This window comes from Pygocentrus nattereri, chromosome 6 (assembly GCF_015220715.1).
Source record: "Pygocentrus nattereri isolate fPygNat1 chromosome 6, fPygNat1.pri, whole genome shotgun sequence".
Classification (NCBI taxonomy): Eukaryota; Metazoa; Chordata; class Actinopteri; order Characiformes; family Serrasalmidae; genus Pygocentrus; species Pygocentrus nattereri.
Window position 1 is genome coordinate 35982055 of NC_051216.1, and position 14444 is coordinate 35996498.

The 14444-nt window shown below is 38.1% G+C and overlaps 1 protein-coding gene across 2 annotated transcripts in view; it reads right to left on the reverse strand.

The window, feature by feature from the left end:
• The window catches only part of dcbld2 (discoidin, CUB and LCCL domain containing 2), a 28643-nt gene extending 15593 nt beyond the window's left edge, over nucleotides 1-13050 (reverse strand). The window contains exons 1-3 of one of the 2 annotated variants that reach the window (XM_017706577.2): nucleotides 12836-13050; nucleotides 5949-6173; nucleotides 3879-4016 (exon numbers count right to left, since the gene is read on the reverse strand). In XM_017706577.2, the coding sequence (XP_017562066.1) occupies nucleotides 3879-4016; nucleotides 5949-6173; nucleotides 12836-12920 (448 nt within the window). In that variant the 5' untranslated portion in view covers nucleotides 12921-13050. The remainder of the gene's footprint in view (nucleotides 1-3878; nucleotides 4017-5948; nucleotides 6174-12835) is intronic. The other variant, XM_017706578.2, reaches the window with a different exon arrangement.
• Between the last annotated feature and the right edge of the window lie 1394 nt (nucleotides 13051-14444).

The following is a 14444-nucleotide window of genomic DNA, read 5'->3' on the forward strand; positions in this document are numbered from 1 at the left end:
ATGATCCACCACCCAAATAATACCTGCTCTGTGGTGGTCCTGATCACTGAAGAACAGGATGAATGGAGGCCAACAAAGCAGGCAGGCTTATGCAGACACCTTCCTCAGCCAGTCAGTGCATTTACAGAATGCATTCATAGAAAGCTTTGTGATTACTTTTTAATCAAATTCCTCACAGATGAGAATAATTTGGCACACCACCTAGCTTGCCTATATGGACACACTGGGCCTGGTCTCTCTCTCTCTCTCTCTCTCTCATAACATTGCTCAGTCTGTTGCCATGGTGATAGTATTGATCCTTGTCTTAATGCATTACTGAAGCAGACTGTAGGGGTGTGTGTGTGTTTTCTGAGCAACATTCAAATTTTAGTTATTATGTATTCCACATAACTTCACCTGAGCCCTTTCTGTAATGCACAGATGTGTCACTGTATTAGATTTCTTATAGAAGGTATGGAAAAACAGCTCAAACTAAATTAAACGATCAATACCAATAGTCAGAGAGAGAACGAGAGAGAAAGAGAGAGAGTCTGTGTGTAAGGTATGTGTCTAAGATCTTGTGGTAGTATGAGTGATATCACATTGTCCATTACTCAAAGCCACAGCCTGGCAGTGTCTGCTTTTCTCCTCCTGACTCATCACAAACAGGATATCTCCCTTTCAGAGGCACATACACGTACACACAATCTCTCTTTTTCCCATTCAGTCACTCAGAATCACTATCTTTCTATTGCATACAGTCATATGCAGAAGTTTGGGCACCCCTCATCAAATTACGTTTTGTTGATTTTTGCTGAATTTAACGTATTGGAGAAATAAAACAAAATGTTTTTAAATTGGGCAAAGTTATGTCACAGTCGACATGTTAGTTTTTATTGTTTTCCACTTTAAAATCAGCCAATAAATAGAAACTGTGCACTAAAATTCAGGAAAAGTTTGTTCCCTGTACACAGACATAGAGGATGTGTTAACTTATTTTCAAATCAGCAAAATATGTAATTTGACTAGGGTTTCAAACTTTTGCACACAACAAACAGGGGCTCTCCTGCACACTCTATTCTTTCATGGACATCTGACAGTGTGTACACATACACATGCAATCATGTCACCACCCCCAGCACAGCTGCTGGAATTCCAGGGGTGTGGAAGCTCTGGATGTACCATGCAGTACAGAGCACCTCATCAGACCAGAATGCGTGTGTACTGTTCATTTGTCATAACGGTCCATACAATGACCAAATATTTGTCTTTTCATGGCAAGCATAGATAGCACTAAAACATTCCATTTAGTCTGCCATGAGTTGATTTGGGACCATATTGATATCAGCAGATGATTTTCTGTTCAAACATATTTGATGTTGTATTTATTTCACTCCTTAAGAGAAGAATGTTTTAGTAATATTGGGCTACTGCGCTAAAATGTCTGCATTTTATTCATTTTACTGCATTTGTAACCCTCTACAAAATGTTACATTTTTCATGAGGCTAATCCAGTACATGTAGACCCAATTTCTACATTTTATAAATGATAATGTGTCAGTATCAGCACTGGCATGGGCAGATTTCTACATGAAAAATAGTGTATTGTGTCAGAATTCCCACAAGAGTGCATCCCTACATACAAGTCTTCAACATTGTAGTGTAAAATAGCTCCATGTTGCAGCCACTTACTTGACTTTGTTAACTTTTTAAAACAAGCTTCTGTGTTTGTGGATACAACATTTGCATCACTTCGAGTAAAAGGCAGGAAAAAAACATCAAGCTGGACAAGGTTAATTAAAATGTTCCTGGATAGGCTACAGTCCTGATAAACTGTTTGCTAAATACTATGAAACTAATAAGCGAGCTCATTGTTACAAGAGTGAAAGCTGATCTAGAGTAAACAAGAAACACATATGGAGTCCAGCATCGTGTCAGTAATTTGGCGAGTCATGGAAAATATACAGATCACACTGCTGTTTTCTACGTTTGCTTCCCAAATAAGCTCAGTAAAATGTTTCCTGAGCCTCATGACATTGTGATTTACTCAAACTACACAACAGCTCCTCAACTGTGACATCATTTCCTTTTACTTTCATAACAGATCTTAATTCCACCTCTCTCCCTTCTCCTGCTCTTCAGCTAAAGGCCAAAGTGATACAATATCATCAGGCACACCCTCCCTCTAGAGACACTCAGACAGAAAACAAGCTTTTACCCATCTCTTACAGTTTCTCCATCTCCCTCTCAATTTGCACACAACCACACTGTGAAAGGGATATTTTGCTGCCCATCTCTATAGTGATGCACAGATGACCATTCGGTTCCTCCCATCAGAAATATGCACAAGCAGTTACATCACACACCAAAATAGTACAGCTGAGTTTGTGGCATCTCTTTTACTCACTCTCTCTCTCTTTCCCCGTAATCAGTTTCACATGAGGCCCCTCCCTCTCATCGGTATAAACACACAAAGCAATTGTCTTGACAACTCCTACGTGAGCCTAAGGAGAGGTATAGACTCAAAGCTGATGCAAACACACACATGCATCTGATATCACTGAAAAACATTCCTATTCTTTCTGCTTCCTGTTCAGTATCCCATAAACAGAAACTCACAAGACGAATGCACAATGTCATACTACCAGCTCCCACTGACTGGCCATCCAACAATAGCATATTAAGGACATATTTTAATAGAGAGTAGTTTCTATTTATTCCTTTGCAACAAACTGCAAAACTGAAGGAACAACTGACAAAAGCAATAGTTTAGGAATAACACAAAGCTGCCGTTTTTTCCCCCTCCACGTTGTAACGTTTTGGGTCTTTAAGCCACCTTTAAAATTATTTTGAATAAAATGTTTCTAAAAGAAAATGTCAAATCATTTCTAAAGCAAAACTCTTCACAGTAAGGAAGATACTGTGCTTTGATGAACATGAGGCTGAGTATCATACTCAAATTATTACTATATCACTGTTTAATATTTAAGTGTATTCTTTGTTAGTATTGAAAATTAAAAAATTAAAACCTGGCAAAGTGTCAACAAAATGTTGAATCTCTCAATTTTCAAATTATACACATCATTTCAAAACAGAAATGTTTTTATCACCGTTACTATTTTATCACATCATTGATTGTTAAATCAGAAATTGTTACACCATTTCTGATCATATCGTGGGGCATTTCTTTTGTTTTTCATAGTATTCATTTTTAGCATTAATGTAAATTTTCCACAGTACTAACTTATCAAACCTCAGAAAAATGAAATATTCTTATTCAAATTGTAGTGGAGTAACAACTCATTAGCTTTTTCTATGTATCATTTATAATTTCTCCCATTGCTATTGCTTTGATCGTAAAAGGGAAATACTGAACACTAAATTGTTTGAAATTGTATTGTGTGGCTGAAATATTAGGCTTTTAGCTTTTTATATCAATTTATTATTAATTGAATTAGTTGTAATAAAGGAGCTTGGATTGCTGAAATGAATCACAGTTTAGTGTGAATTAAGAACAATACAATTCACACATTTTTTAATTTAAAGAACTGAATAGAATCCCATCATCGGGAGATTGTAAGTTCAATTCACAGCGATACCATCGCCATCTGTGGTTGGGAGTCCAAGAGAGCATAACCGGCCTCACTCCATCACTCACTCATTCTCCCCTTACTGTGGGCATATGTTAGCTAACACTTACTGTGGGCATATGTTAGCTAACGCTACAGAATGGGCAGCACGCATTCTTCTCCAAGGGCATTGACCGATGTAGTGACATTACATTATCAGCAGTTAGAAGATGCATGCTAGCCTTCACCCTCCCAGCATGGTAGCATTTGTGTTTTGGGGGAGACCTAGATAGTAACTGGGCAGAAAATTGGGTAAAAATCCCATTTTACCTTGGTGTTTGCTGCTGGCATAAGAGAGGAAGAATCCTCGGCCATGGCTGTGAGGTCCACTCATGAACTGCACTGTGACCTGATGGCCAGCTGACTCTACCACCCTCGACCCGCTCACATCTCCATGACACAGCTTAACTGCAGAGAGTAAGAGAGAGAGAAATATACAGAAAGAAAGAAAGAAAGAAAGAAAGAAAGAAAGAAAGAGTGTAAACATTTATTACATACTGTAAACTATATTTAATTGGTTCACAGACAAGAGCAGCATCTGTGTGTTATTACACATTTAGTACATTTGTGAGCACATTCTACCTTTTCTTGTGTTGGTTATTCATGTAATGGATCTTTTCCACTGGTATACAGCACAATGGTAGGGATGCATTTGGTTCTGAATTGAAAGGAAAAAACAGCTGAAGCCTGTCACTACAAGGCATCGAGCAAACCAGGATCTGGGTGCTCCTTCATACAACCGCTACTTGAATAAAGTATTTGGAAATGGAGACATTAAGGAAGACATCACAAAAAGCTTTCTATACTCTGCTGACTGACAGGAAATCTATAATTTACTGGCACACGCTCAGACTCTCAACACCAAAGATATCTCTGCTGTATTTGATTATAACACAGTTCACCAGAGACCGTCTCTTCTAATGAGCTCTGTATTTTACTGTGGAGTCATTTATTTTTCCCAAATCGTGAACATCCTCCTCCAGCAAATCTGCTTGATTAGTTTAAAGTATGGACTTCTGATTTCAAGTTATTGTGCCTGTTCGCACACTGTTTAATCCTTTCAAGCCACAGTTAGTGCTGGCAGTAGCATGCTGTAATTCTACACCTTGCTAACTTCAACCACTTATCGAAGTACCTTTAAGGCTGGTAAAGCTGTGGTTACCAATCATCCTCCTGTCTACCTTTCTGCAACCCAAAGCTAACACACCTTTGCTAATCAAGGACTTCTGAAGGCAATAATGATTATGTGGCTCAGATAGATTAGGGTTAGAGCTAAAGTATGCAGGGTTAGATCTCCAGAAATTGCTTTCAAAGAATTGTTTAAAGAAATGGTCAGTTTCTTTCATTCAAGCAACATCTATAAAATCCCCAATAACTACTCACTAAGTACTTGAACCAGAAAAAGGTTTTCTATCAGTAGAGGTACTTATGGTGTTGGGGCCTTTCTATCTGTTTGATTCTGAGTTAGTGTGGCAAAGGATGTAATCCTTAGAAGTCACAGTTATCACTGACGATAACATGCTATAATTAATTATTTGTCACTTGCAGCTAATTGAAACAGAGAGCTTCTCTTAAGAGTTTGGATTTTAAACTTTCAGCTGATAATGTTTGTGAATAAAAGGTATTTTTTATCATGATTTGTATTCGACTAAAAGGAGATGAGTGCACTGTTTTGTTGGGAAAAAACACTTAAATTTTTGGGGGTTTTTTTATTATTAACATAAAAAACAATGGGAAAAGTTCAGATCCAAAACTCTTAATTCAAAACATGTACAAAATATAGATGCAACTGATAATATAACAGCATATTGGTGTTATTGCATTTAAATAGAATAGCAAAATGAGTAATAATTCTAAACCTGTAGGCTTCTATGCTCCAAAGGGAGTTACAGTAGCATCCCCAGTTACTAACTAAAATAAAAATAAAATTAATTTAATAAAATATTTTAATAATGGCAACACATGACTGCTACAAAAGCCATGCTTTTTTGTGTTCACATGCGTCATTTTGCATACATTAATCGCTTTGCTACAGAATTTTCAGTTTGGTCCACTGAAATACTTTGGTGGCTCCACATCCAGACCATGGCATGTCAGTTGATGACCGCTGCCCTAGATGTTAGAGAAGTGATTGGATATTGCTCAACGTTAAGCCTCATCGTGTAGTCCTTGTCACTCATAGACACATTTCAGTTTTTTTCAGTTCCTGCCATTCACATGTTTATTCCTGCAGATCTCTGCACACACCAGTTCCTTTCATAAAGTAAGGGTTGTAGTATCCTGTGAATGACTACAGAGTAAGAATGAAGGACAGAAGTTAAAGCAGATAACGCCTCTCACCGATTTCTGTCCTGCCTGCTCCGATGCCATTGAACAGCCGCAAGTAGGACACCTGGCAGTTTTGTGTGTGGATATCGAGGTCGGCCACACGCAGGACGAGCGTGTCTCCTGCACTCACACTGATCTCCCACTCGCAAACTGAGTGTGTCGGGTAAGACAAAGGATAGCCCAGAGATGCTAAGCTGCCACTGCCTGTCCCAAGCACAGTGTGCCCACAGCCATCACCTACAACACACATACACACAAATGAATAACAGAAATACCACAATACCGCATGGCAAACCTGTCTCTGTGTCGAATTAGTGTTTCTAACTTTGGTAATTACTGCTTTGTAACATCTTTGAACATCTGAAAAAGGACTATAGCAAGTAGTATCCTATCATCAGTGTGCAAAAAAAAAAAAAAAAACACGTTTCTCCAAAATGCCTTTACAGGAGAAAGCAAAAAATCTTACAGTTTAATGTCAATTCAATTCAATTCCACTTCATGGTACAAAACAAATTTAGTATACATCAGTAGTATGTAAACACTGTTAAAGTTGAAAGCTTAACTCATACTAACCAGTTCATACAGTTGTATTTTGTTGAACTTATTGTTTCTGTGGTCATGAGAACCAACTCATTTACATATATCCACATATTTAGCCTACTGCAGTCTAGCCCCACCCATTAATAATGAAGAGTGTTTCAGTTATGAGTACTGTTTGATTGCGACACATGCAGGACAGCCAATCAGTAGAGTGCTAATTTGTCTTACAAACCCAATCCTAAAAGGTTGTTACAGTAAACACACAAAGGTTGTTAAAGGTTGTTGTGATACACCCTGGACAGGTCGGCAGTCCATCGCAGGGCGAGAACATGCAAACTCCACAAAGAGAGGACCATGGTTGCCTGGCCAGGGAATCGAACCCTGGTCCTCCTTGTTGTGAGGCGACAGCGCTACCCACTGTGCCATCATGTCGTCCAGTTGCTACAAATCTGAAAGCAGTGATTTATAAACCTACTTTGACCTGTGTCAAAAAAACAACACAAAGAAAACATATAAAAATGTAAACCTTTAATTTCAGCTTCTTCGTTTTTTGTAAATATATATTCTGAAATTGATGCCTGCAACACTTTCCAAAAAAGTTGGGACAGGGGCCATTTAAAAGTAGAAACATCATCTTCAAAAAACATCTTACACAGGTGATGCAGTTACACTTGGGTATAACAGGAGCATCTAGGAAAAGCCTAGTCCTTTATGAGCAAGAATGAATGGAGGCTCACCACTCTGCCAAAATGCATCAGCAAAAGATCAAAGAGTTTAAAAATAACATTCCTCAGCCAGGGATTACAAGACTTTTAGGTATTTCACCATATACAGTGCTTAATATCTTCAGAAGATTCAGGGTACCTGGAGAAATAACTGCACAGAAAGGAAAAGGTCAAAAACCCTGAATGTGTGATCTTTGATCCTGGAGATAGCACTGCATTAAAAACCACATACCCAGCTGTCACTGTGTCTTAAGATATCTTGAGACATTTTCTTATGCCAAGACATTCTTGAAATGTCTTAAGATGAAGACACTGTCTTTGTCTTGAGACGTGAAAGTTAATGTCTGAAGACACAGAAGTAATTATTTTGTCTTGAAGTTGAGGCATGACTTAAGACATCGAGATGCTGTGCAGTCCATTACAAAATGTCTGTGGTATGAGTTTGGTATTCCTGTGGTACTGCCAAACTGAAAATTACAAAAGAGGATTACCAGGATTACCCCAGCACTCCCTGATGTAGAATATAACCAGAATATACCAAGTATGTCCTCAAGAAACAGCCTGCTGGAATCTTTACATTTACGGCACTTGGCAGACGCTCTTATCCAGAGCGACTTACAATTTGATTGCTTTACACGGGCAGGCGAAGGTAGTGTTAGGAGTCTTGCCCAAGGACCCCCCAGGCAGGGGATTGAACCCCAGTCTACAGTGTAGAAGGCAGAGGTGTTACCCACTACACTACACCATCTTCTGTTTTTTGTGTGATATTACCAAAAGAACATTCACTAAAGGTTTTACTTGCTGTACTTTTGTGATTCTTTTTTTGTATGTTTTGTTTTTTGATTATTGCAGAAATGTGTTTACAGTAGCAAAAGATCAAAAGAAAAAAAAATCCATTCTTAAACCATTTACCTTACCTTAAAACATTTCAACTTGTTTCCTTATATCATTGAAATTCATCGTAGAATAACTTTTCGTTTATCTCCATCAGTAAATGGTACAATCACAGTGAGTCATTAGCAGAAAACATGCCATGATTAACACAACATTGATCTATTTTCAAATACGCAATTTTAACCAGAGACAACAAGCTTGGAACCAAGATAAAACAACTTTGAACTAATAGGAAGTAAATGTACTTAACAGCTAACCTGGGTACTTTAGATTTTACATACAGCGATGCTAATAACTTTAGCATAACTTGTATATGGAATAACAGTAGACCTTAAAATCAGATTCATTGGTTTGTAGAACTATGTATTTATTGCAGTATATTTCAAATTTCTACACAAAGTCAGTTACTCTGTTTTTTCTTGTTTGTAGAATATGTCTATTGTACTATATATTAACACAGTTGTAAAAAAAAAAAAAAAAAACAATAACTAATCTATATATTTTGAAAGCTAAGTGGGTGCTTTTTCATGGGCTGTGCTTTGGATTGCAGCATAAATTACTTGAATGTAGAAGTATTAACTATTTGAAACTACTTGAATGTAGCTTTTAACAGATTAACAAGGAAATAAAGATAAAATGACACCTTCATTAAAATGAAGCAAGTGTAAAATAGTAATTGTAAAAAAATGTTAACACATTTCTAAATAATTAAGTGTTAATTATTATAAAAAGGTATTTAAAAGCACTGAATTAGATTTTTAAATTTTGCAGCAATGCCATATTACAACATAGTTGCATAAGAGTATTCCCTCATACTACCACCATGTTGATGGCATGGCATGAACTCACAAATACATTTTCACTGATTCTATAAGCTTTTCTAATGCAACAGAAACATTTAAAAGGGGAATTCTACATTTTTCTAAACTTGGCATAATTCTATAATTGTGATGTAAACAGTCAGTTAAATAGTGCTGGAACATTTCTATTGGTCCATTCATCATAAAATTATCGCACTGTAAAGAGCAGCTGATGTCTGAAAGACAGTGACAATAGCTGAAAAATTCACCTACATTCATGCGGACTTCCTCAAAACATGTACATTATTTGCAGTTTTTTTTTGTTGCTATAGAATAAAACTTCATCATTTGAAATACTGTCTCTGCAGATAAAAGCATTATAAGGCATTTACAGTGAGGCACCTGACATGACCTGAAACTTATTTTTGTGTCAATGATTAAACTCCACAGTACAAGCGCTAACTTCAGTCATCAATCCGAGTGGCTTTGAATCAGTGGTCATTAACCCAGTGGTCATCTACCTAACTGCAGGTTTCACCTCCAACCCAACTCTAACGCACCTCATTCAACCTATCCATTGTACCTCTACAATAATTAGATGCATCAGGCGGGGTCGATTAAGGTTAGAGCTAAAGTCAGCAGGATATAAACAGTCATTTAGTGGTTTCATATAAATGGCTCATTGTACATAAACTTTAAATTTACAGACTGGAAACCATGTGCCTATTATTATTACTTTTGTTGTTAAATTTGTTCTGATATTTATGAGTGTAGTTTGTACTAATGTATGTAATGTTTGTATGTTTATAAAATAATATACAACAATATATATTAAAATAAATAATACCATTATGTATCCTACATAGAACAAACAAAATAAATAATAAAAAAAATTACATTCTTTACTAGAATATTTGCTATAAATGTTACATTTTAAAATTCCCTAAAAAACATTTAAAAGTAAAAGATTTATTTTTTTAAAATGAGGTAAAAATGTTAAATGAATATTATGCATCCAACATCTTGGGACGTTATTATAGCCAAGACATCTTAAGATCTGTGTCTTAAAGACATGTCTTCATTTCTTAAGACATGCCTCAAGATGTCCTAAGACATCTTCATAATGTGTCTTTAGACATGTCTTAAGACATCCCAAGACATGGTAATGGCTGGGTATGCAGCATGTTTCTGTGATGGATATCTCCACATGGACACTCTGACTAACCATTGTTAAACAACACTGTTCATTGCTGCATACACAAACGCAAGTTAAGAAGCCAAATGCCAATAGCATCCAAAAACACCACAGATCTCTCTGGGCTTGAGCTCTTCTGAAATGGGCTGATGCACGGTGGAGATGTGCACTGTGGTCTGATGTGTCAAGCATTTAGACTGTTCATGGAAATAATGGATATCGTGTTCTCAAGACCAAAGAAGACAAGGACTATCCAGATTGTTACCAGTGTAAAGTTCAAAAGCCAGCGTCTATCATGGTATGGGGTATTCTTGGATGACTTGCGCATCTGTGAAAGCACCATTAATGCCGAACACATTTTTAGGGGATCATAAGGAGCTTGGATCTTCTGTTAATTTTTTCTATAATATTTGTGTCTCACCTGAAATACGTGACCACACGATCAACTGCTATGAGAGATTTTTCTTGCAACATCAGCACAAAGCACCGTTAAGTGTATATCTCATCTCTGGGTTCCGCCTTCCATGTGCACATACACACACACAATTTGGAGTAACATATGCTGCCTTTTAGTTGCTGTTTTCTTTAAAGACGGCCATGCTTATTTCCACATGAGAACACCAAACCACATTCTGCATGTGTTACAATAACATGGCTTCGTAATCAGAGAGTGTGGGTGCTAGACTATCCTGCCTGCAGTCCAGGACCACCTTCCATTGAAAACATGTGTCTTATTATATATGAAAACAAAGGCCCTATACAGTTCCGTTTCACTGGATCAACTGGTGTCATAAAATGATTACTAAGTGTTTTTAAAAGAAAAGGTGATGTAACACAGTGGTAAACATGATCCTGTCCCAACTTATTTGAAATGTTCTGCAGGCATTGTATTTGGAATGAGAGAAGATTTACAAAAAATAATAAAATTAAAGTAAAGGTAAAACATGAATTATTATGCTTTTGTACGATTTTCAATTTAACTAAACTAAATGTAGTAAATCACAGTTTTTTGTTTGTTTTTTTTTTTTTTACTGGATTTGCTTTTTTTTTTCTTTTCTTCAAAAAAGCACAGGAGAAACAGCTTGTTTCATGCTAAAGGAAAAAAATAGGAACAATGGTTCACTAAACCATAAAAATGTTGAAGGAAAAAAATAAAACAATAAAATCATAAGATATGGGCCCTTTTAAAGTAAAGAGATTTAAATTAAATAATGCTGGAACATTTCTATTGGTCCATTCACCATAAAATTGTCACACTGTGAAGGGCAGCTGATGTGTTCATTAAAAATGGAGATAAACATTTTAATAGAGCGTGACAACAGCTAAAAAATTCACCTACATTCATGCGGACTTCCTCAAAACATGTACATTATTTGCAGTTTTTTTTGTTGCTATAGAATAAAACTTCATAATTTGAAATACTGTCACTGCAGATAAAAGCATTATAAGGCATTTACAGTGAGGCACCTGACATGACCTGAAACTTATTTTTGTGTCAATGATTAAACTTTGCTCCACAGTACAAGCGCTAACTTCAGTCATCAATCCGAATGGCTTTGAATCAGTGGTCATTAACCCTTCTTCTGCAGATCTACCTAACTGCAGGTTTCACCTCCAACCCACCTCTAACGCACCTCATTCAACCTATCAATTGTACCTCTACAATAATTAGATGCATCAGGCGGGGTCGATTAAGGTTAGAGCTAGCCACTGCTTTTAAAGAGAAGGTCAGCATTTTTACTTCATTCAGAAAAAGCTATAGAATCACAAAGAGCTACTCACTGTGTAACTAACGAAAAGAGGGATATAGAGAAGCAGTACCACTTGTGATCTGTGTAATTGGGTTAATGGATCTTAAGGACCTTGGATCTTCTGCCGATTTTCCTATAAAATTTGTGCCTCACCTGAAGTACGTGACCACACGATCAACTACTATGAGAGATTTTTCTTGCAACATCAGCACAAAGCACCGTTAAGTGTATCTCTCATCTCTGGGTTCTGCCTTCCCTGTGCACACACACACACACACACACACACACACACACGCGCGCGCGCGCGAGATCCCAGCTGATCGCACAGCCTGTCACGCGTTTACACACCGAATGAATCTCTTCTCGAGCTGAGCTGCTGTTACGTAACCACCACTGGACAATGTCCAGACCCCTAAAGCCAAAACATCCTCATGTACCCCTCCAAGTTCACGGCACACACTCACACACATAAGATACACCTCCTGTTCACATCTGTTTTATTTTAACACTGATCCATAAACAGCGCTGTTGGAAATGCTGTTGAAGTTTTGGACGACGTCTTAGAAACAAGAGGAGATAAAGCAGCAGTTCCATTCACTCTGAATTCTAACGCTCCTTCTTCACGCTTCTATTGCACTGTTTACCGTTATTGCCACAGTAAGGCCCTTCCCCCTTCGCTCTCTACTCGGCCAAATGGTGCGACCCCCCTCCTCTCACCACCACCTGAAAGCCTCAACTGACTCCTTAGCAAGGCTGTGTGGCAAACCTTTGATTATCCCTCAGAATGGCCAGTGTCCTGTCCCAAGTGCTGCAGATACATATCTGGGAGAGGGGAGAGAGGAGAGACAGCGGCCAGCCCATGTAAGGCATTGGGCGAGATCTCCACATTCAGCATCTCGGTGTGCTGAGTTGTGAAACCGCAGCTCTAGGCCCTTTCGGAGCTTTTACACAGGCAAAGTCAATCAAACTCCGCGCCCAGCTCAGCCTGCCTTACCTTTCTGCGCCCGGGATCCTCTGGTGGAGAAGAGGATGATGAAGAAGAGGCCGGTTCCTCTCCCCAGCATTAGCGCTGTGTCCATCCCGGCCAGTCCGCCTGCATAATGCGCGCTTTGGGCAGCAGATCCGCGCTCCGCGGCTTCAGGAGCTCTGATCCGCCTCCGTGTGTAGCGGCCTGCTGCGGCTCTCCGGCCACAAACCGGGGAGACACGGCCAAACTTCCGGCTCAAAATGCGGCCTCCAGTGGACGAACACGGTACTGCAGCAGGGACACGAGGGAATAATATAGAGGGGGAGTGGTTTAGCGGAGTACTGGATTAGGTGGCTAAATTGGGTATGCAGAGAGGGGGCGTGGCTTAGCAGGGTAATACGAATGGGCTTCAGTTAGTAACAGCCAGATTGAGGGCTTAACAGGGCGATACAGAGAGGGTTTAGCAGGCTACAACAGATGGGGAGGAGTTTAGCAGTGTAATACAGAGAAAGGGAGGGGATTCGAGAGGTTTATTGGCTAGTACAAATTCTGGGCATGTAAAGTGAGATGGTAATGCAGAGAAAGAGCTGTTTGGTGGGAAAACACAAAGTAGGGAAGTTTTTAGCTGTGTAATACAAAGCAAGGGAAGGTTAATAGGATAAAGCAGGCAGGAGCTTAAAGGGGAATTTTAGTGATTATTCATAACTGCTGTATATTTAAAAGTTTAAGACATAAACAAAGTCATTCAGAGTGTTTTGACGTGAAATGCTCAGTTATAGAGAAACATACCAAGTCAGAATCGTTCATTATGTTGGTAGGAACCAGATGTCTAAAGAGTAATTAGTGCCTTTAGAAGGTCCCTCCCTGATTTACTATTATGTTACCATCATCGGCATTACATATAAAACTTGAAAGATGCATGTAGGTTTACTGGAGGTTTTGGACAGAAAATAAAATGGCTATATTTATGTTGTAGATTTCATGCCCCCTGGTTTCTATCACCACCACTATAAAGAAATCAGGCAGCAATGAACCATTTCACATCAACACACTCTGAATGACTTTGTTTCGATCCCAGCGAATTACGCAGGACATTTGAAAAATCAATGGAAATCCCCTTTAAGATGGGAATGCAGAGACAAATAAATACATAGGGGGAGGTCTCTCTACTGCCCAAACAGAACTTACGTTATACTTAAATGAATAACACTTAAATATAAATAAATAAGCTCTAAATAAATGTCTAATCCAAATAAGGTAAATAAATACAACAGGTATTTCCTATTAACCTCCTTCTGACATAAAGATACAAAATACTAACTGATTCTCAGATCATGATGATCTATACCATTTTGTATGTGTTTCCAGCTCTAACAGACACTATTCAACCCATCAGGTGATTATTAAATGCTAGACATATGTCATATGACAGAGTAGGACAAATAAAAAAACATTGACTGTAAAAGACAAAATGTAAATAAATGATCATAATATTTAAAGACTGAATACAATCCAAAGAACTTGATAAAATTGAAAATAATTTAAGAAGATTTAAGAGGGGAAAACACAGCAATCCCAGCTGTGGGAGAGAGACAATGGCTAAAAGTGCTAAACAGAGGGTAGAATGGCTTAGTCG